The sequence below is a fragment of the Capronia epimyces genome (genome assembly GCF_000585565.1).
Source record: "Capronia epimyces CBS 606.96 chromosome Unknown aczIQ-supercont1.3, whole genome shotgun sequence".
In the NCBI taxonomy this organism is placed as follows: Eukaryota; Fungi; Ascomycota; class Eurotiomycetes; order Chaetothyriales; family Herpotrichiellaceae; genus Capronia; species Capronia epimyces.
This window is the reverse complement of record NW_006912906.1, coordinates 3,246,367-3,273,622: the sequence shown is the minus strand read 5'-3', so window position 1 is coordinate 3,273,622 and position 27,256 is coordinate 3,246,367. Positions and strand designations below refer to the sequence as shown.

The window sequence follows — 27,256 nt, the reverse complement described above, 5'->3', positions numbered from 1 at the left end:
TTACCGCAGACATGGATCCCTCGCAAGTCAAAGTTCCTCCGTTGATGGACTTGACCATTGATAATATCACTGAAAATGTCAACCTCATCAACTCGGGCAATCCGGATCCGCGCTTCAAATACGTTCTAGAGCGGCTGGTGGTGCATCTGCACGCCTTTGCTCGAGAGACACGACTTAGCACGCAAGAGTGGGCGGCAGGGATACAGTTCTTGACCAAGACCGGACAGATTTGCACCGACGTGCGACAAGTGAGGGCATTCCGTTTTGCGCAGACTTGTGTCTAGAGTCTAGACTTGACTTAATGCTAACTTGGACTCCTCGCCAGGAATTTATTCTGCTTTCTGATATCCTCGGTCTCTCCTTGCTGGTAGACAGTATCGACCACCCCAAACCCCCCAATAGCACTGAGGGGACGGTGCTTGGTCCCTTCCACACCCATGACGCCCACACTTTGGATCATGGCGCGTCCATGTCCCACGACGAGAAGGGCGAACCTCTCCTTGTCCTCTGCACTGCCAAAGACGTCAATGGGAAGCCCATCCCAGGCGTGAAGATTGACATTTGGGAAACCGACTCGTCAGGGCATTACGACGTACAGCATGCGGGTCGCACTGAACCGGATGGCCGGTGTGTCATGATCAGCGATGACCAGGGAGTGTTCTGGTTCAAGGCTATTGTGCCTGTGCCTTATCCGATTCCACACGACGGGCCTGTGGGACAGCTATTAAAGACGCTCCGCAGACATCCCATGAGACCAGCGCATATGCATTTCATGTTTGAGAAGGAGGGCTTTGATCATTTGATTACGTGAGTGAATTCTCGAGTACGTGATGGCGGGCAACTTACTAATGGCATATTTAGCGCGCTATATCTGAGGGGCGACCCTTATGAGACCTCGGACGCCGTCTTTGGGGTGAAGAATTCTCTAATTGTCGATCTAGGCAAGGTCGATAAAGCCACCGCCGAGAAATACGGCGTGGACGAGGGCATTGCGCTTCTGAAGCATGATTTCGTCCTCATCACGGATGAAGAGAGTAGCAAACTCCGAGAAGAGAATTCTAAGAAGGCCTTGGAAGCGCTGGGGAGAAGGGTCAAGATTGTTCAGGGGTTACCAGTTCCAGAAGTCGATTGAAGTACAATTGTCTGGGTTTCGATGGACAGCTATTCGAAGCGCGGAGAGATTAGAGTGCTTCGCGAGATAGAAAACATATGTACAGATCACGGCACTTCAGCTGGACATCCAGGAGCAGTCAGCTTCGACGGATTCGAAGCGAAGAACGGAGTAGCGCTAGGCACTACGAGGTATAGGTTACAGGTACAGGGAGAGTGTCTTGTAAGTGTAAAGTAACACCAGTCAATATAAAACAATCCATCCATCCATTCAAGATCAAGATAGCTAACGGTTTTGCGAATTCCAATAGGTAGAGGTACCTAATATACCGAACAGAGTGTTCTCCCACCCTCCCCTTTTCCTTTTCCACTTCCACATCCACTTCCGCTTCCACATACACGGCAGATCTAATAATCAGGTGATTGGCACGGACGTCCTTTTCAGGGTTGTCCTTCCAAGGGTTGTGACTCCGCTCCGCTCAGCTCCGCTCACCTCAGCTCACCTCAGCCTTGTTCTGCACTTGCACTCCACTTACATCGTGTCGTGTGTAATAATAACGACGAGTTCTACTCTGAGTGATCAGGGTAGCTGGATAGGATAGTGGTCGGCGGGTACGTGAAGTGTATATGGAAGCCTACATGTAAGAGGAAGCGTACGTGTATGTGTATGTATATAGATGCTCAGAAGAAGTCCCTATCGTCCACCGATTCCCAAACGAGCGGATACTTACTTCCTTACTTACTAATTATATATATCCGTACTTGGCAGTTAATTACCTAGGTACCTTAGGCAGTATGGTAGTACCAGTTCAAGGATTGTGAAGAGTGAAACTTTAGTAGGTGGAAAAAAGGAGACAGAGCCTCCCATGGGCCCTTGTCATGCAAGACTCCTCTTCTCTTCTCAATCCATCGCATCTCATCTCTCCAGGAGTCTTTGATTCATTTCATTTCATTTCGTAATTAGGTAGGTAGTTCATCTCTTTATTTTATTTCGTAAATAGGTACTTCGTCTCTTCGTTTCTTATTTATCCTCTCGGTAGGGTTTCTTCTCTCTTCTCAATTCATCTCATCACGCTATTTCCAACAGATGACTTCTCCCTGCATGACCGAGGCCCAGCAATCATCACATCACGCTCTATTTCCAACAGATGACCTCTCCCTGCATGACCGAGGCCCAAGCATCATCACATCCCCCCCAAGCAGCCAGGCCGGCCTTCATGTCCTCGATGGCGCGTTGATCATCGACGACGCCGGAATCGCGCCATCTCGCGCCCACGTCGCCATCGAGCCTCTCGGCATGAAGATCCGCCCACCATTTAGCGTCACCGCCCGGGCCGGCATAGCAACTGGCGCCGGCGCCGACTTGCATTTTAGCCCGGTCGAACCCGGCACGCAGGGCCCACAGATGCAGGGTCCGGCCGGCCTGGAACCCAGACGCACCTGTGTCGCGCACCGCTTTGTCCAGACCCTCGGCGTAGGCGAGTGTGCCGGCGTTGGCGGGGAGGAACGTGATGGCAAGCGCTTCGCGCATCGCGAGCATTCCCTCGGGCCGGAGGATGCGGTACGCTTCTTGCACGACGCGCTCTGCGGCCGGGATGTGCAGCAGCGTCTGGTGCGTGTAGACCACGTCGACTGAGGCGTCTGGGAACGGGAGCCGGGCGGTGACGTCGGCGACTAGGAATTCAAGGCTGGCGGGGTCCTGGTTTGCTGATTTCAAGGTTGCATCTTCGTTTGCTGAGTTCAAGGTTGCATCTTGTTCCATTTCAGCACTCGCACTCAAGAGAGACCTCGCCCGCTCAATCACCTCCGCCGACGCATCGATCCCAATCACCTTTCCGCCCGGCACGTGGGCGCAGAACCCGCGCGTGATCGTGCCCGGGCCGCAGCCGAGATCGACGACCGTGAAGCCGGGCTTGAGGTGCGGAAGGAGGAATGATGCCGAGTTCTCCACGGTGCGGGATAGATGCGATGCGAGGACGCTGGCGCTGTGGCCTTGTGTGTAGACTGTTGGTGGTGGTGATGTTGGTGGTGCTGATGCTGGTGCTGATGGTGTTGAGGTTGAGGTTGGGATTGACGTCATGGCTGATTGATGATGCACTTGCGATCTGAGTCTGGGTTGGGTCGATGAGTAGATGACAGTACTCCGTACCTTGGGTAGTACTCTGCACTCTACACGTATTCGTGTTGCGTTTGCGTTTGCGGATGTGCTGTGCTGTATTGTGTTGTGTTGTGTCTACCTGAGAAATAAGATCGCCAGGCTTACTGGTGCCTTACCAAGGGTGGCCTTATAAGCCTTTGTGTGGGATACAACTAATTACTGTAACTAATTATATATGTATATGCTTGAACTACATCTGCAGTCCAACTCTTGGCACCACATACTGTGAACTTGAGAGGAAAAGGAATCTCAACTCTATTGATTATTTTGTATTCACCCCGCCATAAGGTCATGATCGCGTTTAGCCACTTAATCACCAGTAAATCCGATGCTCCATGTAGATCTGTCCGACAAGACTGTTAGTTCAATCAGGGGAACGGAAAAGGGAGACCTTGACTTGGGATAGGACGGCTCTGGCGGATGATCCTTACCTAGATCCAGAGAATGGTACATGGTATGGTATGCACACATCCTCTCAACCTCCCTTGTTTACCCTTTTGTGATCGACAGCCTGTAAGGACTCGACTCAAGTGAAGCGATGAGATCGCTGTCCTGTAACAGAATGCAGAAATCGTTGTCGAAGCCGGTATCGCCATCGAAAGTTGCATCGAGGTCTTCCTGATCACGGCCATACACTTCATCTGGAGAGTCATCGACGTCGTCCCCGTCGTCCCCGTCGTCCTCATCATTGCCTTCATCAGCTTTGTCCCCGTTGTCATCCTTGTCCCCGTCGGTACCGTTGCGAAAACGTCCCCAAACGCCCATGCCACTAGACTCAACATGCGTGGAAGAATGATCAGATCCGAAGGCGTCGTCGATCAGACGCTTGATTGCTGAGCTGGAATAACCGCGACCAGAGGGTTCCGCTTCGTTGAGTAATTCACCCAACCAGGGCACCTGATTGAAAGCCAGGCAGTCAAAGTGGTCTTCAATAAAAAAAGACCTGACTTCGGAAAGGAGAGAACGGTATGAGCTGGCTAACTCTTCGTCGGTGCACTCGTAGAAGCGGTGCAGTTGAGACACAAGCCCGCTCATGCGCTGACAAGTCACCTGTAATTGAAGCTCAGGTGCCAACAAGAACTCTGTGAGCTTTTCAAAAACTTCGTCAGTCCCGCTCTCCATGATCTTGTCAATGCCCAAAGAAGGCACGCCTTTCGGACAACAGTCCAGGGTTGTCACATGGCCAAATTCGCTGTAGGTCTCACGATCATTAGATCCCCGAGATCGGCATAGGCAAACGCTGTGGCTTCCGTCAATGAGTAGTATCTCCCGAGAACCAAAAAGATCAACAAGTTGCAGCCATCGGTGTCCCTGTCGGAGGAAACCAAACCGGTCCTTTTTCGTCCCTGATTCTGAGAATTCAGGACCTTGATCCGCGGTGATAAGTTCCCAGACTTCATCGTGAGAAATGTCTTCAGAGCTCTCTTTGAATTCCGCCGCCCTGTAATAGTAAAATGCAGTGGAAACGCGTAGGTATTCACGTCCAATGAAACGAGCATACAATACCCTTCCGGCAAATGTTCCCTTAACATACGACGACATTTTATCCAAGACATCTATATCCCGAGACATATTCGTGGTGATAGGCAGAATACTCTGCCTTGCACACTTTAATTCGGTGAACAACTTTGCGCAACCTGACTCGTCTAGTCGCGGCGCAGCGGGGCCGACGCCACTGTTGCAATTCTCGGTGTTGAGGCCAGTAGCCGCGGGCTGTTCTTTTGAGAAGTCTTGGGGCCTTTCAGAGGCCTTTCATGTTCACCGCGGGCCGTGACACTCGCAGAGCAAGTGTAGCCATACTTGATGTAGCGATCACATCTGCGGCCAGGCCAGGGGCGATTGGCAGGGGTACACTGAGATCGATCAATCAGCAAAAGATTTTGGCAAGTGGAAGAGGCTGGACACGCCCAATCACCTTCTGACGATCCTGACGGCACCGGTGGCATTTCAAGTAGTTTAGCTTCCTAGGCTGGCGTTGCATATTCCAAAGGAAGGCAGTGATAATGATTGGATGAAAATGGGATGGGCTTCAGCCTTGCTAGAGTCAAAGATGGATTCGCTCAAAAGAGACTTCCTCAGATGTAGCCAGTGTTCTAACCGTCAGTGGTGCTGGTGTGTTTAGGTGTGAGAGAGAGAGAGAGAAAGAGAGAAAGAAAAAATGCGGATGAAAAAGTGCGAGGTTGGCCAGGTTCTTGTAGAAGTCTACCTTCATGGCACTCTATATTCGCACTCTGATACTCCCTTCCGGGGGTTCGCACTTCGCACTGCATACCCTGGTCATTTTCCTGAGCACTGAGTGGTCGCTTTTTTGGCCTTCGTGAGATTGAGATTTGATTGTGATTCGTCACCTTTTGCCAGACTAATGTGTCGGAAGTAAAGAAGCTGCACGTTTAGCGAAGCTGGCCGAGTACAATGCGTTTGCGGTGTAGATGGACACAGCACCTGTCACAGGTTGGCCACCTTTTTGTGTTGGCAGAGAGTACGGAGTAAGGAGTACGGGGTACGGTGGACTGCTACCACTTCTCGTCGCTTAAACGGAGTTGCAAGTGCAGAGTCGCCGTTGGTTCTTGCCGGTCGGGCTACTCGTAGTCAGCACAGCTGCGAGTAGTACTCCGTACCTGGCAATGGGCTTAGGAGGCCTTACCTTAGCCCTAAGGCCCAAGGCTGAGGTTTCCCTGGGTAGTACGTAGGTAGGACGATGTACGGATACGTATAGACTGGGGACTGGTGACAAAACACAAACCAGCAGATAGGTATAATATGTCGGTCGACCAACTACTCGCTCATCGCGCAGTAACAGTAACAGTAAGATTTATGATTCATGAATCCGTGCCTGTGAAGCAAGGCTGACCAATCACTCATCGACGTGCAAACTCATTGATCATTCTTTTCCGTCGGCCCCGAGACTAGAAACTACCTACCTAGGTAGGTAGGTAGTTGGTATAAGTTCCCCCTTTGAAACGAAATCGAAACGAGACAGACAAATGGCCCCTACATATTTATGTTATTCCCCTCCTCATGGACTGCTGCATGCATACAAATGCCAGAACCAACACCAAAAAAGGGGGGTGGGTCGTCTCGTCTGGACTCGAAGTGCCTTGATGTTCTCCCCATATTAATGGCTCGCCGCTCGCTCGCTCCTCCACATTAAGTCAGCCTGCCATAAACACATGCGGCACGCGCCACGCAAATCTACTGGTGGAAAGCCCGGGCATTCATCAACTTGTTGTTCATGGATCGCCGGGTCGCCGGGGCATTGGGCGAAACGGTGACGTTGTTGATGGCACACTGCTGGCCGAACGATTGGAGCCAGGCGCCGTTATCGAACTCGGCGTAGTTCTTCAGGATCTTGCCATCCGCATCGATGATAAAGTGGTTGATGCCGGTCACCGGCAGGGCCTGTGGGTTGGGCAGGAGCCGGTATCTCCAGGTGACACTGTTGCAGTCGTGGAAGACGTTCAGCGTTGTGACCGAGACTTCGGGTTGTAAGACACCTTGGCCGTAGTCGAAGGCGGCCTTGCTAGCGAAAGTGACCGACCCAAGCTGCAAGAGAGAGAGGAAAGCAGGTTAGCGGAGCACGGACAAACACAAGACACCTCACGCCAAAAGACCGCCGGGAGTAAACTTACAGGGAAGCCAGCCATGAAGTTGATCGAGTCGGAGATATCGGTGAACTGGTCGGATAGAGTCGCGTCGGATATGTCCTGCTTGTAACCACGACCAGCAGGGGCGCCCTGGGCCGGGTTGCCGGCGTACGAAGTGTACTCCAGCAGCGTTGCGAAGTTGTTGGTAAGCTCGGTGGCTTTAGCATCGTCAACCACGCAGGAAGATGCGGGAACAGAGCTGGTAGTGGTGGTGCCGGGGGCGGTGGTGGTCGCGCTGCTGCAGGCTGATCCAGTTCCGGACACCGTCACGGTCGTCGCAGTCACGTTGCCAGGCGCGGTGATGGTCTTGGTGACGGTGGTGGCGGTCGCCGATCCGGACACCGTCACGGTCGTCGCAGTCCCATTGCCGGGCGCGGTGATGGTCTTGGTGACGGTGGTAGCGGTGGCCCATCCGGACCCGCCGACAGTCGTGGTGACAGTGCTGGTCTCGGCGGCCGGGCAGGTGGTGCCGGAGACAACGACGGCCGGGCCGGTGGGAGCAACATAGACCGTCTTGGTGGTGGTGGTGGGTGCGATGGTGGTGGTCTTGATGTCAGTGAAACCGTAGCACGAGCATGCACTGGTGTAGGCGGCCTCGTCGCAGGCACTGGCATAGTTGGGCACATGGTTGGGGCAGACAGTCACGCTGGCGCGCTTCCAGTGGCCTGCGTCCTTGCCAGATCCCGTCAGGGTCACGGTCTCGGTAATGGCGGGGGGAGTGACGGTGGTGGCCAGAAAGCTCGAGCAGTGTTCGCCTCGAAGGTGCCCATCACCGAGAGCATCCTTGCCGGTCACGGCAGCCAAGCAGGCATTCGACTTGCACTGGGAATTGCCTCGTTGCTCGAGAGGATTCGCAACGGAACCGGCGATCAAAGCTGCCAGCGGCAGCGCAATGGACAAAAATCGCATCTTGAGAGGAGCTGAAGAGTGAGAAAAAACGAGAGGCTAAGGTCGGAGACCTTGGAATTGACAGCAAGGTCAGAAAAGAACGTGAAAACGAGTGGATGATTGGAACCCCAATCAAGCAGACAAGCAAACAGTGAGGTTATGAAGAGCGATAGTGAGATGGGGAAAAGCAAGTGAAGGGAGCTGTCATATAGGGACGGCGGATGCTCTTATGCCAACCTTATCCTTAGGTTCTGGCCGATCACAGACGCTATTGACTTTTCCGAATCCGAAGCCCCAGCCAGCCACGAGGACGGCTGAGGTCTGGTGGAAAGTGTGCAAAAAGCAAGCTAATTTCCAAAGCGAAACCTTGGGCTGGGTGAGATTCGCCGAAAAGGAGTCGCGGGTCCACGGCTTGCTGACTCCCATCCAGGCCCCTAACCGAAAGCCGTTGGTGGGGATGCACAACTTACACACAATGGCAGACTGCCAGCAAGGATGGACATACTCTGTTTGTATGAACTCTACTGAAATCCGGACATCAAGTATACTCTGTAGATGATAGCCGCCGTCAGAGCGCTCGGTCGCCGTCAGAAGTCGACAACGTGGGAAATGGTCAGTGTGACCGGATCGGCCGACGATCACAGGTGCCATATTGATCTGACAGAGGATTCAATTGCAATTCGACGTCTTGTCCAGTGGATAGTTCATCCTGCAGCAGCATCCGTACGAAGTACCCCGTATAGTAACATCACGCATCGTAAGCCTTCCCGGACTCCCCGAGTTCCAGCTCGGTACCAGCAGCGTCAACAATAATGAGCTTTCAGGAGATGAGCGAGCCAGAGAGGACCGATCTCGTTTAGTGGCTGCGAATGGATACGCGCCAGGGGAGGTGAAGTGCATTGGAAGCCAATCAGCGTCAGACTTGCTTGTTTGAGGCTGACCCCGGCCACGACCTCTTCTGGCCATGGGTCAATTTCCCACGCACAAAAGATGCACGCCTCAGGTCTCGACCGCGGTCGGCTTGTCTCCTCGAGTCCCTCGAAGTCGGGCACCTGACCTGGTGGCGGTGCGACACTTATGGCTCCAAGGACCAACCACATTCTTACGAATTTCTGGGCGCTCAGCACGCTCCATAGCCTGCTTCTGTCGCTAAGGTACTCTCGACAGCCTTACGCACATGGTCATCGACCACTTCCTGGACCGTCAGACGTCAGATTGGTCGGCATCCTCAAAGTGTACCTGGGTCTCCTCGCGATCAGGGGTGGAAGAAGTTGGGTCTCGTCTAGGGGAGGGCTCAGCATGGAACAATCCGGCCAGGCTGGTGCAGGCGGGGGTGCTCCATTTCCTCGCGGGGATGGGGGACATATACGTAATGGAGCTGAAAGGCAAGAAACAAGAAACAAAAATCATGAACCATGGCTGGATGTGAGCCGCGCGAGGGATCGCGATCTCCACGGAGGAAATCGACTATTGCTTGTGTGAGGGATCAGGGATCACCACTCCCTTCCTTTCTATCGACAGGGAGACAAGGACTTTCTGTACCAGGATTAGTGCTCACCACCAAGCATTCGCCTACCCGGGAGCCCACTCCTGGATCGACCAATGACAAGGCAGCAAATTATCTTTGCGGGATCCGCCCTGAGCCGTTCGTTCTTGTGCTTTAATTTCCACTGCGCTCACCTTCGCCAGCCCAAAAAATTCCTGCGGTCATGGATTTTCCCTTTTCTGCCATCTCACCATAAGCGATGACCGTAAGCGAAGACCAAGAGCATCACCGCGTTTCGAGCAGCTGCAGACCATGATCCATATTTAGCCCCTAGCGGGCTTCAATGGCAGCGTCACCCTCTACCCGCTAGGCGAGGATATCCCTGTTCACCTCGACGGTCAGCGTGTTTGGATTGGCGCAATTGTCTTTTTGCAGGGGAGCGGTTGTTGACTTTCGCAAATCTCGTGTAAAAAGGAAGGATCGAGTGCAGGCGCATACCCGGGAAAAATGTGTCCCTATTTGGAAGAACCCCCTGATTCAGCCTCCAAGCCACTGGATCCTCTAGTGCTTCATGGTAGGTGAAAGTCAAAGGCCCTCTTCGATATTGTTGCACTTCCTTACGTTCTTTTTGTCTCCGCAGTACATGATTTGCCTCAGCTCTATCAAAGACCCTCAGCGACTACCTTGCTTCAGACATTAGATCTCCTTTGTTGTGAGACGCCCAGTTTCTCCAAAATCAATCACGCTCGCCAGGTCAAGGTTGCCGAACAAGGTGTTCCGGGATATCTCACCTCGGTTGTCTCGTCAACTCTACATTGGATTGACGATGACGAGGCCAAAGAGTCGATATGGAGTGCTGCAAGTGCCCGATTGAGTGAGCGATCAGGCAGGAACGCGATGCCCTCGATGACTCGCTCGTTCATGATCAATGACTCACTTTCAATTAGCCTGCACGAACCCTCTCTTACGGGCGACAGCCTTGGGCTCAAGACCTGGACATCCTCGCTCTTACTGTCACAGCGGCTGGGGCAGTGCCGTAGGTACATCCCACAAGACTGTGCAAGAGTGCTTGAGCTGGGAGCGGGAACTGGTCTTGTGGGAATCTCCGCTGCTTGTCTATGGAACAAGCATGTTCTGCTAACCGACTTGCCCGAGATTGTCCCTAACCTCCAGCGGAATCTTGAACATAATCGAAGCGTCATCACAGATAATCATGGCTCTGTCGAAGCACGGGCGCTTGACTGGGCCGACGAGACTGATACTCCCGGTGACGAGCAAGAGAAGTTCATGGTCATTCTTGCCGCAGATCCTATCTACTCTCCCGACCATCCCAGAATGCTTGTTAACACGGTGCGCCGGTGGATTTGTCCAAATCCCAAGGCCAGGTTCATCGTTGAACTGCCACTGCGAGATCGATACGATCAGGAAAGACAGAACCTGAGGGAGACTCTGCGCCATGAGGACTTTGAGCTAGTGGCTGAAGGCACAGACACAGGATTTGATGACTGGCATGGCCGGGATGGCCATCCAGTTGAAGTCGAATGTTGGTGGAGTGTCTGGAAGCCAGATAGGTGAAATTGCGCAGGCGGGTTGGCTGAACATGACCGAATTTAGACATAGACATAGACATATCATTCAGCCAGCTCGCTGGGATGGATGTTCTCGACGGCGAGTAACTCCCCGCTGTGGTTTTTCGTGATTCGGGTTCTGTGTTTCTCCAGGCCACACCTTTCCTCCCTATGACGCCTTTCCCGTGGGCACAATCTGTGCGGAATAACTCGCATTTACTGTGGTCGGTACCACTTCGACCTCAGCATCGGGGATCTCGTGCAATGTCTGCGGTGTAACGCCATGCTCTGATGCCATCCCATAATCTTGTGAAACTCCTTTTAAACGCTTGGACGTGCCGGCACGCATTTGGTCCTCCGCAATAACGCCAAACACATTCATTTATTTGAGAATCTCCCTCGTCATGTTCAGCCCATCACTGCGCCTTCAATCTTCGTTCGGCAGGGTCGTATCTATGTCGCGAATGGAATATTAGCAAGTGCACATGCTTTCTGCCAGGAGCCCATTTGGTGCGTGTCTGAAGGGAAATAAACGTACTGTAGCAGCTTCTCGATCAAGTCCACGTGGGTCATCAGCATGCGCCGACAGCAGTAACGCTTTGCGCCAACTTGATCCATTGCCTCGCTATTCCAAGATGCACCGTCAGCGTTCCATTCTCATCAACTCTGCCACATGTCGTAGACTGGTGAATCATGTCAGATAGCACTTACCCATCAGGGACGCCTTCCTCCAGCAACTTCATGTAACGCTCCCATTTGTCGGCTATCACCTGGCAACAATGTTAGTTTTGGTCGGAGGGAAGAATGAGGGCAGAAACTACCTTCCCGCAGGAAAAGCAGCGGATGGGGATGATCATCTTGCACGACCGACAGATGAGGGTCTTCCCACGCAGTACTAGTATAGGGTCGCGAAAGAGAAATCTGATACGTGAGGTCCCCGTGGTGAATAGCCAGAAAATTACCTCGCTGCGGCACGACTCGAAAGAAATTCCCGCTACTTGGAGGATCAGGCAAAGCAGGGCAACTATCCCGACCTCTGCCTTGGCAGACACGGCGAACTTTCCCTTCTTGACAACGAAGACTGGTGCGGAGAAAAAAGTTCAGATTTCGTGAGGCTGCGCATTTGAACACAGCTTTCAAACCAAGGAGGGCCGAGCAGTGTCTTTCTCCTACGCGGTTTCTGAAGCAAAATGTCGCAACTAGCCAAGCGTAATGCGGATGCTGCCTTTGAAGACATTGCAGCTGACAGCCCTCACTCACGAAAGCGCCAGAGAAAAAGAAAGAATCGGAAAAGCGAGGACAAGGCCTCAAAACAGCCAGAGACTGAGTCCTCCCCTGCTGCAGTCTCGCCAGCGAAGCCCATCAAGAAGCAATCTGCGATACCACAAGAAGAAATCTCAAACCCAGTACACCAATCAAAACCGACCAACGAAGTCACCAAACCATCAAAGCCTCGCACGACAGGTTTGACGAAAGAGCCGACTGCTTCGGACAATGGCTTATCCGGTTTGGGAGCATCTACGGCAGATGACAAGAAGGCTCTCATCAAGAAAAAGAAGAAAGGGCAGCAGAAGTCCTCACAGCTTGAAAAGAGAAAACCCAGACAGCCAGATGGGGATAACAATGCCTGGTCTCTATCTTCAAGTACAGGAGGCGTGTTTATTGGCCAAGATCCTCTCTTGACAGAAGACGACCAGTACCTGATCCTTCCGACACACTCCGAGATTCAAGTTTATTCTACTCAAACTTCGCTCCTAGTCAGGAGTTTCCGAGTCGACAACAAGTCCGATATCACAAGCTGTGCTTTCTCCAATGCTGATCCAAAGAAAGTGTACGTTGCAAATTCACGAGGCCTGCTTTCCCTATGGGATTGGACAACAGGGAAACGATTGAGCCGTCAAGACACCGGGCGAGGACTGCAGCAAGTGTTGCCCTTGACATCGCAGGACGACAAGGAGACAATACTCGTTCTCCAAGAGGGGCAAAAGAACAAAACCGCCGTTGTTTTTGCTGTTGACTCATCTACCCATCAGTTGAAGGAGATACAACCGGTGCTTCGCCGGGCTGATCTTGTATCTAACATAAGGTCGTTGGCCGACGGCAGTGTGTTGGTTGCTTGCGCGGATGACAAGCTGTTAGTGGGACAGTCTCAAATCGGGTCGGATGGGAAGCTTACTCTGGATTATACTTGGAGAGAAGTGTCAGTGTCTGCTCCCATCTTGAGCTTCGATGCTCAGATCAACGTGGGCAAGTCGAAGAGCGGTAGAAAAGTGCCCTTTCTGGATGTGGTACTCGGCCTGAACAGCGGAGTCATCGTTCACTATGAAGATCTGCTCTTCAAGCTCATTGGGAAGGAGAAAAAGAACTCGACAGACGATATATTGGGCCGTAAACTCCACTGGCATCGGACAGGGGTCAATTCAGTGAAATGGTCTCGTGATCGCAACTACATTATTTCCGGGGGGAACGAAACTGTGCTCGTCATCTGGCAGTTGGACACGAATCAGAGGCAATATTTGCCTCATCTGTCGACACCCATTCTTGGTCTGACCGTTTCAGCTACCGGCTCAGCATATGCATTACGGCTGGGAGACAATTCCGTCATGGTCCTGTCAACGGCGGATCTGCTACCGTTCTCGAGCGTCAGTGGTCTGGCATTGGGAGACGGCCAGTCAACTTCGTCTACAATGGTACTACATCCGAATAATGCAAATCAACTGGTGGCTGCGGTCACTGCCAATGCCGTCACACACGGGTCTCGCCCAGCAAAAAGCACAACCCTTCTTCAAGTTTACGATCTTCAATCGAACCTTCAACTCAGCCGCCAGGCTCTGTCGAGGAACATGATAACGGCCCAAAACGTGGCCCCTACTGGCGAGACAGTCAAGGAACCCAGTGTGACCCATGTTGCTATCAGTCAAGACGGAACATGGTTGGCAACAGTTGACGAATGGCACCCAAACGAGCAAGATCTCCAGCCAGTGTACATCGATGCAGATGTTGCCACGACACGAGGTCTTGCTGTCGAAACGACACTCAAGTTCTGGCACTGGAATGCGGACGACAAGATCTGGGAGCTGGTCACTCGAGTGGATGAACCCCACAAGCCAGGTCTTCATTCTGTCCTTGGTCTGAGCGTCAATCCGACCAAACTCGAAGTTTCTACCATCGGATCAGATGCTTCCATCCGGATCTGGACCCCTAAAGCGCGACATCGGAATGGTGTCGCCGTGAAGAACAAGTCCAATGAGCAGTTGTATACCTGGGCGAGCTCGAGGACAATCAAGTGCGACTCGGAAGGGCAGGGCCTAGCTGAGCCCGCAACGTCTGCAGTACTTGTGTATTCCGAGGACGGGTCGGTGCAAGCGGCCTCGTGGTCTGGGCCCGCCTCAGCACCTCGGTATGTCCACCTGATCGATCCTGCGACAGGACATATCTGCGTTTCCCAACCCGATCTTCTATCGCCCGGGGACGGGAAACTCGCCTTTGCTGGCCGTTATCTTCTATGCCTCTCGCAGACCTTTAATGTTCTCGACACTCTAACCACTCAACTTGTCGCCAGCATCACTCTCGATCCCAACTACGTCGCACCAAGTAGTCAAAGCCCAAGCCTGCTCGCGACAAATAAACTGGACGGGACGGTTGCTATCAGCATTTCACGCTCCGACAAGCCTCGATCCACCAAACTGCTTGTTTTGAGTCTTCGCACCGGGGAGCTGGAGCCCCTGTTCGAGACTTCGTTCACTGGCTGTCCAAAAGGATTGCTCGCGCTGACAACGACGCCCGGGTATTTGGTGGTTGACGACAAGAACCGCCACCGCTCATTGAGACCCGCGGGTGCATGGACGGCCATTCACGCGGCTTCGGTGGACATGCAGCAGTCTGACGAAGCCACCAGGAGCCTCGACAGTATTTTCGGCCAAGGCCCTACAAATACGACGACGGAAGTGGCTCGACCAGGTGCAGAGCCGAGAGGACTGCTGGAAAGTGCAGACCCGACCTCTGGTGCTGCAAGCTTAGACACCGTGCTAAACATTGTATCCTCGGCTCAGGCGCCAACCCCAGCAGAGCTGTTCCAGAGAGTCGTGGGAGTATTGGCACGGGCATGAGATGACGACGAAAGACACTATGGAGGTAGAGGCTACTACTTGAGTGATATGTTTGTCCCTGGAAACAGCCAGAGGCAGAGCTATAGAGATGGGAAGATTGATTTGGATACGAGTAGCTTCGAGCCTCGATCTCGCTGGGAATGCTTTAGATGTTGATGCTACTATGTACAGTCGGACATGGACGCTGTGAGTGTGGCGCCCGGAGGTACATACACGAGGTAAATAGCCGTTCCGAGGACTGTGTCAAGGAAGTCAACGAGAATGCTCCTATGCAATTAGGAACAATCCGTACTGGTCCCTGTGCAAATAGGACCACGTAATAGTGAATCTGGAAGCACCAGAAGTTTCCATATATGTTAGATACCCCTGACTAATCCATCGCCCGGCACGGCTAAATACAGACAGAGTACGGGAATGCCAGTGTCAGTTGAATCTACCGTGCGGCCGCCGGGCCAAAGGCTCAGGAGGCCCCTTAGCCTAAGGCCGAGGGACCACATTGCTGTGCGGGGGATTTCCAGTGCCGACGAACCATCCCCAAGCTCAAGCTCAAAGCTGAAGCCCCTCATCGCTACCTATCGGTACAATGTAATTTGAATAACGCTGACAGGAACAACCGCAGGCGGCTGGGCGCCATGAAACCGAGGTGGGAATCGCACCATTGACAATGCTGATGGTGATACTAGAAGCCATAGGCTAGTAAGTTCGGTTGCAGTCCAGGGACGAAACGGCCTATATAACCAAGCCGTCTACCTCCTCCTGTCTCCTCTTCGCCCCGCTCTCTCCTCCGAGCCTCTGCTTTGCACCGCCTTGCCCACTACCAACCACCACCACTTGCCTCACCTCACGCCCTGCACCACCGCGACAAGCCCCCAAAGTCCAGAGAAGACATAAGAGACCCCGAAGGAGACAACAAGCCGGTCAACCCTCCCCCTGCAGGACAAAATGCCCGCCAACGCAACCGTCCTCTACCCCGCCGACTCGGACGCGACATTCGACCTGGACTACTACCTCAAGACACACTTGCCGCTAGTGCATGAGAAATGGGGCAAATACGGCTTGACGGACTGGAAAGTCATCCAGTTTGCCACTGGAGCAGATGGATCTAAGCCGTACAGCGTCGCGGCTCTGTTGACATGGGACACCATTGAGTCTCTCCAGAAGGCCCTCGGCACCGAGGATGCCGGTGTCATCTTCGCAGACGTGAAGAACTTCAGCAACAAAGCCCCGGTGTTCTTGCTGGGGAATATCGTCGGTTCGTTGTGATTCGCCCATCACTTGGTCCTACCGCACAGTGGCGGTCCTCGCATTGCCCCCGGCTCCTATGTCGGACGGGGGTGCTTGCGGAGCAAGGATGAGAAAGAGAAGGGTAAAGGTTGGGGTGATGGTGGCAGTTCAAGTGACGGTCATGACTGGTCGCAGAAGAGTGTATGTACCGTCTACAGTGTATGGAGCAGAACACATATACCAAGTAGATGGTATGCAAATTGGATTGTCCTGATCGAAGAAAAGATAAGTGTACGGATGCATGTTTGCTCTGCAACTTCCCTCCCCTCTTTCCATCTACTTGGCTAGTCTGGTAGTTTTGTCTTTGTTGAATTGTTGCCAGGCCACTCACTCACTGTCCGATGGCTACTTCGCGCTCCTCTGTATTCCGTACCTGGCCAAAGTGCTGCCTGACTTGAAACAAGAGTTTAACCTTTTCGTTTTCAATCTCAATCACTCTGCCGAACTTACAGACCTCGCTCACCCACGCATGTGACACCACCCCACAGTTATTGTTGTTGCCTGCGATCCGACGGCCTCAACTGAACAGTGGCAACGGCGTCGCCCAAATTCAAATGGTCGGAATCAGTTCTCTTCAAACTCTATTCCATCCAGGCCCCGCTGTTATAGGATCGACAATGCTCTAGAGCCACTTCTCAATTTAAGATGAAAAATCCTGGGCAAGGACAGTTCCTAGGTAGTTCAAACGTCCATCAAGAGAAGTCTGGGTAAAGATGAACAAGCGATCGAAGAGACATCCAAGAGATTTCGAGCTGATGGATGAGAACATCGTTGGCATTTACCTCTCGGAGCAACCGTTATGCGATACGAATCAAACAACAAGAGATGATGAACCGAAACTGCGGCGCTTCGTCAACGACCAAGAAAGCATTCAGCAACCCCGTCTGGTCGGCAGTGGAATACACGGCGTCGTGATTTTGGCAGTCATCAAAGGCGCTGAATATGCCTTGAAAATCGTAAGTCCGGCTTCGATGAGTGCTGAAATCATCTGATGTCTGGTCCAGTTCAAGGAATGGAAGCAACCCGGTCCTGTTTTCTATTCATATGATCGCGCCATCTACGTATCTCCGCTTGCTTGCGAATGCAGGGCTTATGCTCGGCTCGACTCAATCAACGAGAATGGAACATGGGCTGCCAAGTGTTACGGTTGGATGAGGTTATCCGATGCACAGTTCAATCTGCTTGGGAATACTATCGATACCTGCGGGTTGAGCCGATGGGTCGTCGTCAAAGAATACATATCATCCCCGACAAACACGAGCCACCTCCAGACGATCTCCGAGAATTTCAAAATCCCCCAAGCGGCGAGGATATACCCTGGCGACATCAGGCCTCCAAATTACAGAGGATCAAAGATCGTCGATCTCTCAAGCACTTTGACAGACCCGTGTCCGGAGTGGTCGGAATTTTGCTTCGGCTTCTTCTACGAGAATCTTGTCCATGGTGTTTTTGATTGGTTCAACGACGAGTAAAACTTGTCTCAGTAAAGGCCATAATCACCGCTTCGCAGGGCCTTTACCCTTAGGTATGCCTGAGCCCTGATGTACTCGGAGTATGCCTGAGCCCTGATGTACTCGGAGTACCTCCAGATGGCACCGTCGCATGAGCTTTGCCAGATCGTTGTTCTACCTGGCCATGCCCACTTACTCTCTAGTGGTGCTGTTCCCCTTCTTGCTTTGGAACCCTTTGCAATCTCGGTAGGGTCTTCTGGGTTACGCTCAACATAGAAGTAAGGCCAAGCGACTCTCAAGGCAGCAGAGACTTGTGACATGATTTCTCGCTCTAGGACAGTCTCGAACGTGTTGTCGGTGAAGATTTCCTTCTCCAGTTCTGTCAGAGGAGGAGAAGTTTCCGGCATTGGCGGGACCTGTGTCTGTAGAATATTCCCGTAGGATTGCATCAGTGCATCATAACTAAAGTCCGCCCAATCCTCCAGTGCGGTGGTACGGTCCCAATTGGCGTTAAATGAGTTTGAACCGACGGAGGACCTGGTACAGTTCAAGTGTGGGGTTGGGTCGAGTGAGATATTCCAAGAGAGTTGTGTCAACCATTGTCAATGTATTTTAGCTACTGGTGCTGTCTCAACATTAAACGGAGAATATAACTCAGTTCTACTATACTGCCGTACTTATATCCTTACTTCTGCAGTCCACTTGAGCGGGAGGAGATGCGGAAGGAACCAGCCTGATAAATCTTGACACGTGCCAAAGCTAGCCAACGCACAACCCCTACCTGAGGTATGCTTGGTCGCATGCCTAAGCGACTTGAAATCATGTCTTCTGGGGTCGGCTGGGAAGATCCAGGCTGTGCTCCAGGCTCCCGATTAGAACTGCCAGGGCTAAGGCTGAGGCTGGGTGCCAAAATACATGGCGGATTATACGGCGGTCCTTCTATCAAGTAGATGGCTGCTATCTCTAGATATAGATATAGAATTTCAGTACTCGAAGTAGGAGATTTACTCTAGGGAGGCCGTGGAGTATATTCAGTATCTTAGAAAGATAATCATCCGATGGAGCTGAAGGTTTCCCTAATCCTATCGAAGTAGCAGTTAGGCAAACCGCCTTTAATTCTGGCACCCGCCCTAAGGCTCAAAGGTAGTAATCATGGTGGTCTGGACATGGCGGTCTTCTGTGCCTAAGGCCTTAGGCTCATGCCTGGATCAGTCAATTCAGCGTTACTACTCGGAGCGATGGCTGGCATGCGAACGTCTAAGGGCTTGGAGGGTGCGCAAAAAATGCCTCGTTGAAGTAACAACTGATTTTGACCATGTATACATTAGGAGCTGACACGCTCCAACTCGCTTGAACTCCTCTCAACCTGTCCGACTTCCAGGGGAACGGCTGAGCATGACAAAAAACCCCAAATAGACCGTGACTCTAGGAGGCTGAGCGAATAACATGTCGGGCCCTGATACCGCTCAGGGATTGCTGAGCAGATACTCTATGGCCCCGTTCACGCTGCCACCAGTTCTTCGCAGTGCCTGAATGTTGCGGTCAAAATCATAGAAGCCCATATCGTTGAGTTGCTGGAGTTGAGTAGCATATCGTTCTTCCGGTGGTCGATTGTCGGGTGGTGACGTTGGCCGTCCGGCTCCAAGGAGATCGAATAGATTCCCAGTATTGGCTCCGGTACCCGCGCCACCACCCATAGCTTGCATGAACTGAGCCATGGCCTCCGGGTTCTGCAAAAATGGATTATTCTGAGGTACAAAGGGATTCACAGGAGGTGGCGAGGTGGTACCAGGGTTAGTACCTTGTTGCACCTGGCCGAACAATGCAGGGTCGAATAACGCGGCGAAAGGGTTTGGTGGCTGTTGCTGTTGCTGCTGTTGGCCTTGACCGGTCGGCGTCGCCCCCTCGGTCTGCGAAGCAGTGTTGTTCTGCGACGTGGGTGTCGTCGTGCTTTGGCTGGGATTTGGAAAGGGGTGGAATAGGCTTGCGAACGGATTGGCACCTGCGCCAGCACCTCCTCCAAACGCAGCGAATGGATTGGCACCAGCACCGGCACCAGCACCAGCACCAGCACCTCCCGCAAGGGCAGCAAACGGATTCGCGCCGGCACCAGCACCTGCAAGCGCAGCAAACGGATTCGCACCTAGACCGTCACCTCCACCAAACGCAGCGAAAGGATTCTGCTGAGCTTGTTGCTGCTGTCCTGCTGGGGGGTTTGAGTCACTCCCAGTATTTGGCGTGTCGGTGGTATTGACAACACCAGGTGCCGGGAAAGCCTCTTGGCCGCTAGCACCAAATGGACCAACTCCCATGACTTGCTGCATCTGCATAATCGATCGAATCGCCTGAGGGTCTGTCATGACGCGGCGGAAATAGTCGGATTGCAGTATCTCCCTGGCTTGCGGCCCCATTGCTCTCAGCTGCGGACTCTGGTTGATCATCATATCTATAACTTGAGGGTTGTTCATGGCTTCTCGCATCATTTGCTGAAAGTTTGGATCTTCTAACTGCCGCACAAAATCTTCTGGACTTTGTGGTCCCTGCAACATGCTGGCACTGGGAAGCTGTGCAAAGCCCGCATATCTCGCACCGGTCAAACCGGCCAGAGGATCGTTTCCAGTGCCCGAGGCCAGATTCTGCGGTACCCCGGCAGCTGGCGGTGCTGCACCAGGCGAGGAATTGGAAGTAGAAGATTGCGCTGCTGGATTCTGTCGTTGATTACTTGCGGCACTCTTGACCAGGTGCATGGTGTTCCCTTCTTTCACATTATGCTGCGCCAGTGTTTCGTGGTCTTTCAATACTTTGCCGCTGTAAATCAATCGCTGGGCCGACGCAGGGACATTGGCATATTCCTCGGTCGCAAGCTTGTTCTTTAGGTCGATTGTGGTTGTTGAGAGAGGTACGGATAGAGTGTACTTCTGTCCGCCAGACGACTTGACGTGGAAAGTAATCGTCAGATCTTCGGCGCCTGAAGCATCAGCCATTGTAGCGATGTCGGGTCAGGCGAATCTATCGTGGTTTGTCGATTTGTAATGGGTCCGAGGAGGTAGGGTGGAGGACGGAGGTTGCAGCGCTGGGAGTGGTGAAGATGGGTACGATGACACTGTGTCGGGTAGAAGATGGAAGAAGACGGCGGAAGGAAGAGACAGGTGACCGATGGTTGTGTGTCAATGAGGGAAGTGATGTTGATGACGAGGCAAGGGGCGAACTGGCTGGAGGTAGTATGATAGCAATAAAGCACTGCGTCGTCTCTTGTACGGTTGCAAGTTTCCTCGGCGTTTGGCGACAGTAGTAGTACATGTAGCCAGGCAACTTCTAGTAGATCGTCATCGCCAGATGACTGTCTGGGCACCTGGGGCAGATTGATGGTGGGCTACAGGACAGTTCTTTCCGACCAAGTGGACAACTTCTTTCTATACTAGCTTTGAAAGATGCTGCCTCGGTGTAGCTGCACGCTTCCTCATTTCCATCGCAGCAGTTGTAGAATAAACCGCCATTGATCCGATGTGACGCTTTCGTAGGGTGGTGAGGGGCAGCAGCGCAGGCTGCTTTTGCTCCCGCGACCTTTTACTCAGCCTGTATGTACGGAGTACTCCATAGTACTAAATAATAAGGTACCTAGGTACGTATAGAGGTCGCGAGCGCCAGTGCGGCGCAGGCAAGCTGACCACGGCCTTGGCACAACCTCGACTTTTTCCCGCTTCGCGCAGTAGATACAGAAAAGTCCACTGCAAGGCTTTGTCTCAAACCTGATCGTCCTCTCCGCCGTTGACTTGCGCCTGTGAAGGTACTGGACATATCTGTTGAGTCTGGAGCCTCATTTATTACCTCGACCACGATGTCAAGTATATTTTGATCGGAGCATAATCACCACCATCCTCCTGTAGGACTCCCTCAACCAATCTCTCCTCGCCCACCATGGCGACCACCAGCTCTATGTTCATGTATAGCTTGACTATACAGCCGCCATCAGCCATAACGTCAGCGGTGTTGGGCCAATTTGCCGGTACAAAAGAGCAACAGATCATCACAGCATCTGGCTCGAAGCTCACCATCCACAGACCCGACCCTTCTCAGGGTAAAATCTCGCCGCTGTTTACCCAAGACTGCTTCGGTATCATCAGGAGCTTGGCTGCATTCCGGCTCGCTGGCAGTAGCAAAGGTATGTCAGTGTCGCCGCACGGGTCGACAGCACCGCTAACCAGCCACTAGACTACCTGATTGTGGGCTCCGATTCAGGCCGCATTACCATCCTCGAGTATGTCAAAGAAAACAACCGCTTCAACCGTGTGCACCTTGAGACCTTTGGCAAGTCCGGTATTCGAAGAGTCATCCCGGGTCAGTATCTCGCAGTCGACCCAAAAGGAAGGGCATGCATTATCGCCTCGGTGGAAAAGAACAAATTGGTCTATGTTTTGAACAGAAATGCCCAAGCAGAACTGACCATCTCATCACCACTCGAGGCGCATAAACCGCAGACATTGGTCTTCGACTGCATTGCCCTGGATGTCGGATACGAAAATCCTATCTTTGCGGCTCTCGAAGTTGACTATACCGAAGTAGACCAAGACCCGACTGGCCAAGCTCTGGAAGAGGTGGAAAAGTTACTGGTCTACTACGAGCTTGATCTAGGCCTAAATCATGTCGTCCGTAAATGGGCGGAGCCTGTTGCTCGGGATGCTACGAAGCTATTTCAGATACCTGGTGGCTCGGACGGCCCCAGCGGCGTCCTCGTTTGTGCAGAGGACAATATCACATATCGCCATTCTAATCAAGAAATCTTCCGCGTTCCCATCCCCCGGAGGCGGGGTGCCCTTGAAAACCCCGAGCGCAAACGACACATCATTGCCGGCGTTATGCACAAGATGAAGGCTCAGTTTTTCTTGCTCCTGCAAACGGAAGACGGCGATTTGTTCAAGGTCACCCTCGATATGGCGGAGGACGACAATGGCCAGCCCACTGGCGAAGTCAAGGCTCTGAAAATCAAATACTTCGACACTGTCCCTGTCGCAAACAGTCTCCACATTCTTAAAAGTGGCTTCTTGTTTGTGGCTAGTGAAAGCGGAAACCACCATTTTTACCAATTTGAAAAGCTTGGAGATGATGACGAGGAGACAGAGTTCTCCAGCGATAACTTCCCGGCCGAACCAACGGAGCCTTATACACCGGCATATTTCCATATCCGGCCACTTTCCAACCTCAATCTTGTTCAGAGCATCGACGCAGCAAACCCGTTACTGGATTGTAAAGTCGCAAATCTCCTCGATGAAGACGCACCACAAATATATTCAATATGCGGCGCAGGGGCTCGAAGCAGCTTCAAAACGCTAAAGCATGGCTTGTCGGTAGCGGAGATCGTGGAATCCGAATTGCCAGACAAACCCGAAGCTGTCTGGACTACAAAGTTGACGAGAGAGGACGAATATGACGCCTATATTATCCTGTCTTTCAAGACCGGCACGCTGGTGCTAAGCATCGGAGAAACGGTAGAGGAAGTCACAGACACTGGTTTCCTGTCGACCGCCCCTACTCTTGCCGTCCAGCAACTGGGCGAGGACGCTCTGATTCAGGTCCATCCCAAAGGCATTCGGCACATCCGGGCAGATAAGCGAGTCAATGAATGGCCCGCCCCACAACATCGTTCGATAGTGGCTGCTACAACAAACGCACGCCAGGTTGCAGTAGCGTTGAGTTCTGGCGAGATTGTCTATTTCGAAATGGACACAGACGGGTCCCTAGCAGAATACGACGAGCGGAGAGAGATGACCGGAACAGTCACCTGTTTGAGTTTGGGTGATGTTCCTGAAGGTCGTGTTCGCAGTTCCTTTCTAGCTGTCGGCTGCGACGACTCCACTGTCCGCATTTTGAGTCTTGATCCCGATTCAACGTTGGAGAATAAGTCTGTTCAAGCACTTACTTCTGCGCCATCTGCCTTGTCGATAATGGCCATGGCCGACTCTACCTCTGGAGGAACCACACTATACCTTCACATCGGGCTCTATTCCGGCGTCTACCTCCGGACGGTTCTGGATGAAATTACCGGCGAGCTTTCGGATACCAGAACTCGTTTCCTTGGACTGAGACCAGCAAAGCTATTCCGAGTCTCCGTCAAAGGTCAGAATGCTGTCATGGCACTGAGTTCTCGTCCTTGGCTGGGTTACACTGATACTCAAACCAACGGGTTTATGTTGACACCTCTCGATTACGTTGGCCTCCAATATGTGTGGAATTTTACTAGTGAGCAGTGTCCCGAAGGAATGGTTGGCATCCAAGGACAAAACTTGAGGTAAGCCCAAACTTCTCCTCAAAACCCCCTTTCCATGATGAATACATAACTATGCTCTTTCCCAGAGTCAAAGACTCATGCGGACTCAAACTTTAACCAATTGTTCCTGCTGAAACCTCCTTTCTACCATCTCAATTCTCCAAGCGCAGACGAGGGCTCTTTTTCTGACATTTATCAAACAGGATTTTCACCATTGAAGACCTCTCGCGCAATCTACTGCAGGAGAACATTCCACTTTCGTACACCCCTCGAAAATTCGTCAAGCACCCGGAGCATCCGCTGTTTTACGTCATTGAGGCCGATAACAATGTCCTTGCACCAGCAACGCGAGCAAAACTTCTCAACGATACAACCGCCGTCAATGGCGACGCTGTTGTCCTCCCTCCTGAGGAGTTTGGATATCCTCGTGGAACCGGCCATTGGGCATCTTGTATACAAGTTGTCGATCCCGTTACTACCAAGTCAGTTGTCTTCACACTAACACTGGAGGATAACGAAAGTGCCACGAGTGTTACCGCGGCGTCGTTTGCAAGCCAGGACGACGAAACCTTCCTGATAGTCGGTACGGCCAAGGACTTGGTGGTCAGCCCTCGTTCTTTCTCTGCTGGGTTTCTACATGTTTATCGCCTCCATGAGGATGGCAAAGAGCTCGAGTTCATCCACAAGACAAAGGTGGAGCAACCTCCGACGGCGCTACTGGCTTTCCAAGGACGCCTGCTGGCGGGCATTGGGCCTGATTTGAGGATCTACGATCTAGGGATGAAGCAGATGCTCCGGAAATGTCAAGTCACCACTCCCAATCTCATTGTTGGTCTCCAGACGCAAGGGAGCCGGATCATTGTCAATGACATCCAAGAGAGCGTCACTTACTGCGTCTACAAATATCAAGAGAACAAGCTGATTCCGTTTGCGGATGACGTTATTGCTCGCTGGACAACATGCTCCACTATGGTCGATTACGAGACCGTTGCGGGCGGCGATAAATTTGGCAATCTCTGGCTGTTGCGATGCCCTCAAAAAGCTTCGGAGGAGGCAGACGAGGATAGCTCGGGTGTGCATCTTCTCCACGAAAAACACTACCTCAACGGCACGCCGAATCGACTCTGTCTGATGATACATTATTTCCCGGGTGATATCCCGACCAGTATCCAGAAGACAAGTCTGGTCGCCGGAGGCCGCGACGTCGTATTTTGGACAGGCTTTCAAGGGACACTGGGCATTCTTGTGCCTTTCGTCGGCCGTGAGGATGTTGACTTTTTCCAGTCACTGGAGATGCAGCTCGCTTCAACCACCGGAAATCCACCGCTTCTCGGACGGGATCATCTCATGTACCGCTCATACTATGCGCCCTCCAAAGGCGTGATTGATGGCGACCTCTGTGAAACGTTTTTCCTTCTCCCTAACGACAAGAAGTTGACGATTGCCGGCGAGCTTGATCGCTCGGTCCGGGAGATCGAACGCAAAATCTCGGATATGAGGACGAGAGTGGCTTATTAATATCTGCGCCCACGACACTGGAAGCCGTTGTGAAGCAGTTTTGCTGTTCGTGCTCAGGAATGTTTGATGATACCCATATGAAAGGCGCCAGGCTGAGATTCATGCAGCTTGCGAATGATATTCTGAATTGAACATCCTCTGAAGCAGTCTTGACGGCATGTTCGATCTCTTTTGTGTGCTTTCCTTCTTCCGGTCTCTTACCTCGCTCGGTCGAACGTCTCCAATCGATTGATCTTGAGCTGGATGCTGCACATCCTCCGGATGGGTTATGCACGAGACAAGAGCAATGCAACATAGCACTTGCCGATCTTTGAGTACGATCCCATCCTTCTCGTATGGTGGGTCATTGTAATTTATGCGGCAAGACATGAATCTGGACAACAGGCTGGTCGAGCTACAGTGCTTGATCGTCTATCCAGTGTTTGTAGGTCAGGGCGGAGGGATGAGATCCAGCCCGTCCACGGTCAGTTTGAATGCATCGGGACGCGCATAGTGTCCTGCGGCATCAAAGTCCAAATGGCCTCGATCACAGTCGTCAAAGTCCACCTCGGCAAACAGCAACTCCTGCTCCTGTTCCCAACATGGCCCTGCAATGGTCTTGCCCATGGGATTGACTATGCAAGAACCGCCGATGGACACAAATTGCTCGTCCTCACTACTATAGGATGATTTGGGTTCCAATGGAGACGCTTCAGTGTCCGACTCCTTGATTGGGGCATCTTTGCACCTCCATGCGATCTCGTGGTTTTCTTCCGTCCGCGTCGACATGGACAATCGCCGTCCGCCCGCAGCAGCGCCGTGATTCCCGTTGGGGAGGTCCGTTCCCGCCGCGGTCGCTTTGGCGGCAAGGTCCTGACCGCCTTGTCGAGTGCCAGCGGCTGTGCCACTGCCTGTGATCCAACCGGGCAAATCTTTTCTCTTGACACACTGATTGGCACTGAGCACAAAACAGCGTCCCTCACAAGCTACGGTTTTCATCAAAGGCTCCCAGGTATCCCTCGCATCCGCCGTGGGGGCCAACCACAGGTTCACACCCTGGCTGTAGACGCTGTAGCGCAGAAGTGGCATGTAGTTCTCCCAACAGATGGCGCAGCCCATGACGACCCTGACCCCCTTGATGGTTGCCGCCACGGCCTTGAGTGTCGACGGCTGGCCCTGTGCCCACACCAGCCGCTCAGACCCGGTGGGCATGACCTTCCTCCTCTTGCCTACAATCCCGCGCTTCGGGTCGACATAGACGGCCGCACAATATAGACTGCCGCCGGCCCTTTCCACCAGGCCTGTGACGATGAAGACGCCCGTCTCCCGTGCCACGTTCTCTAGAAACTCTCGTGTCCCGTCCCCGCGGCGTCCCGTCTCTTTGTTCACGGGCAGTCGGCCTTCCAGCCAGTCATCCCCAGCCCCGTTGGGCGTGTCGCCCAGGTCGACGGCAGACTTGAAATATTCGAGGAACTGGTCTCGGCCGGCGTCGCTGCGCGCTCCCACCGCGGCTCCGAATGAACAGGTGCGCGGGTAGCCTCCGAGATAGGCCTCGGGGAAGAGGAGGATCGAGATGCCCTTTTCTACCGCGAGTAGGGTCGTTTCGCGAAGCGCCGACAGCGTCGATTGAAGGGAGGAAAGGGTGTGCGATTGCGAGAGTCCTATCGTGAGCTTCTGCGGCATCTTGACTGACTGACTGGGGGAAATGTGTTCTTTGTAAGGAGATTGACTCGAAGGAAGCTCAACTAGATAAGACAATTACGGGTCAGGACGATGATCTGGGCAGTGTGAGATTA

At 52.7% G+C, this 27,256-nt stretch overlaps 12 protein-coding genes across 12 annotated transcripts; 6 read left to right on the top strand and 6 right to left on the bottom strand.

Annotated features, from left to right (window-relative positions):
- Positions 1–11: 11 nt before the first annotated feature.
- Positions 12–1,132, top strand: A1O3_04458 (uncharacterized protein; the record flags this gene model as incomplete). Its single annotated transcript, XM_007734587.1, has 3 exons — positions 12–248; positions 326–807; positions 862–1,132. The coding sequence occupies 3 exons, from the start codon at positions 12–14 to the stop codon at positions 1,130–1,132; spliced, it is 990 nt and encodes a 329-aa protein (XP_007732777.1).
- Positions 1,133–2,245: 1,113 nt separating this feature from the next.
- On the bottom strand, positions 2,246–3,190 carry A1O3_04457 (uncharacterized protein; the record flags this gene model as incomplete). Its single annotated transcript, XM_007734586.1, has 1 exon — positions 2,246–3,190. The coding sequence occupies one exon, from the start codon at positions 3,188–3,190 to the stop codon at positions 2,246–2,248; it is 945 nt and encodes a 314-aa protein (XP_007732776.1).
- A 567-nt stretch (positions 3,191–3,757) lies between these two features.
- On the bottom strand, positions 3,758–4,810 carry A1O3_04456 (uncharacterized protein; the record flags this gene model as incomplete). Its single annotated transcript, XM_007734585.1, has 1 exon — positions 3,758–4,810. The coding sequence occupies one exon, from the start codon at positions 4,808–4,810 to the stop codon at positions 3,758–3,760; it is 1,053 nt and encodes a 350-aa protein (XP_007732775.1).
- A 1,650-nt stretch (positions 4,811–6,460) lies between these two features.
- A1O3_04455 (uncharacterized protein) lies at positions 6,461–7,821 on the bottom strand (the record flags this gene model as incomplete). Its single annotated transcript, XM_007734584.1, has 2 exons — positions 6,461–6,811; positions 6,898–7,821. 2 exons carry the CDS (start codon positions 7,819–7,821, stop codon positions 6,461–6,463), a joined length of 1,275 nt encoding a protein of 424 aa, XP_007732774.1.
- A 1,972-nt stretch (positions 7,822–9,793) lies between these two features.
- Positions 9,794–10,861, top strand: A1O3_04454 (uncharacterized protein; the record flags this gene model as incomplete). The annotated part of the gene is made up of 2 exons (XM_007734583.1): positions 9,794–9,860; positions 9,927–10,861. The coding sequence occupies 2 exons, from the start codon at positions 9,794–9,796 to the stop codon at positions 10,859–10,861; spliced, it is 1,002 nt and encodes a 333-aa protein (XP_007732773.1).
- A 409-nt stretch (positions 10,862–11,270) lies between these two features.
- On the bottom strand, positions 11,271–11,597 carry A1O3_04453 (DNA-directed RNA polymerase I, II, and III subunit RPABC5; the record flags this gene model as incomplete). Its single annotated transcript, XM_007734582.1, has 3 exons — positions 11,271–11,307; positions 11,393–11,479; positions 11,566–11,597. 3 exons carry the CDS (start codon positions 11,595–11,597, stop codon positions 11,271–11,273), a joined length of 156 nt encoding a protein of 51 aa, XP_007732772.1.
- A 447-nt stretch (positions 11,598–12,044) lies between these two features.
- Positions 12,045–14,963, top strand: A1O3_04452 (uncharacterized protein; the record flags this gene model as incomplete). Its single annotated transcript, XM_007734581.1, has 1 exon — positions 12,045–14,963. One exon carries the CDS (start codon positions 12,045–12,047, stop codon positions 14,961–14,963), a length of 2,919 nt encoding a protein of 972 aa, XP_007732771.1.
- A 942-nt stretch (positions 14,964–15,905) lies between these two features.
- On the top strand, positions 15,906–16,226 carry A1O3_04451 (uncharacterized protein; the record flags this gene model as incomplete). The annotated part of the gene is made up of 1 exon (XM_007734580.1): positions 15,906–16,226. The coding sequence occupies one exon, from the start codon at positions 15,906–15,908 to the stop codon at positions 16,224–16,226; it is 321 nt and encodes a 106-aa protein (XP_007732770.1).
- Positions 16,227–16,960: 734 nt separating this feature from the next.
- A1O3_04450 (uncharacterized protein) lies at positions 16,961–17,719 on the top strand (the record flags this gene model as incomplete). Its single annotated transcript, XM_007734579.1, has 2 exons — positions 16,961–17,203; positions 17,252–17,719. 2 exons carry the CDS (start codon positions 16,961–16,963, stop codon positions 17,717–17,719), a joined length of 711 nt encoding a protein of 236 aa, XP_007732769.1.
- A 1,445-nt stretch (positions 17,720–19,164) lies between these two features.
- On the bottom strand, positions 19,165–20,682 carry A1O3_04449 (uncharacterized protein; the record flags this gene model as incomplete). Its single annotated transcript, XM_007734578.1, has 1 exon — positions 19,165–20,682. One exon carries the CDS (start codon positions 20,680–20,682, stop codon positions 19,165–19,167), a length of 1,518 nt encoding a protein of 505 aa, XP_007732768.1.
- Positions 20,683–21,616: 934 nt separating this feature from the next.
- Positions 21,617–25,481, top strand: A1O3_04448 (pre-mRNA-splicing factor rse1; the record flags this gene model as incomplete). Its single annotated transcript, XM_007734577.1, has 3 exons — positions 21,617–21,860; positions 21,911–23,984; positions 24,167–25,481. The coding sequence occupies 3 exons, from the start codon at positions 21,617–21,619 to the stop codon at positions 25,479–25,481; spliced, it is 3,633 nt and encodes a 1,210-aa protein (XP_007732767.1).
- A 429-nt stretch (positions 25,482–25,910) lies between these two features.
- On the bottom strand, positions 25,911–27,143 carry A1O3_04447 (nitrilase; the record flags this gene model as incomplete). Its single annotated transcript, XM_007734576.1, has 1 exon — positions 25,911–27,143. One exon carries the CDS (start codon positions 27,141–27,143, stop codon positions 25,911–25,913), a length of 1,233 nt encoding a protein of 410 aa, XP_007732766.1.
- Positions 27,144–27,256: the final 113 nt, after the last annotated feature.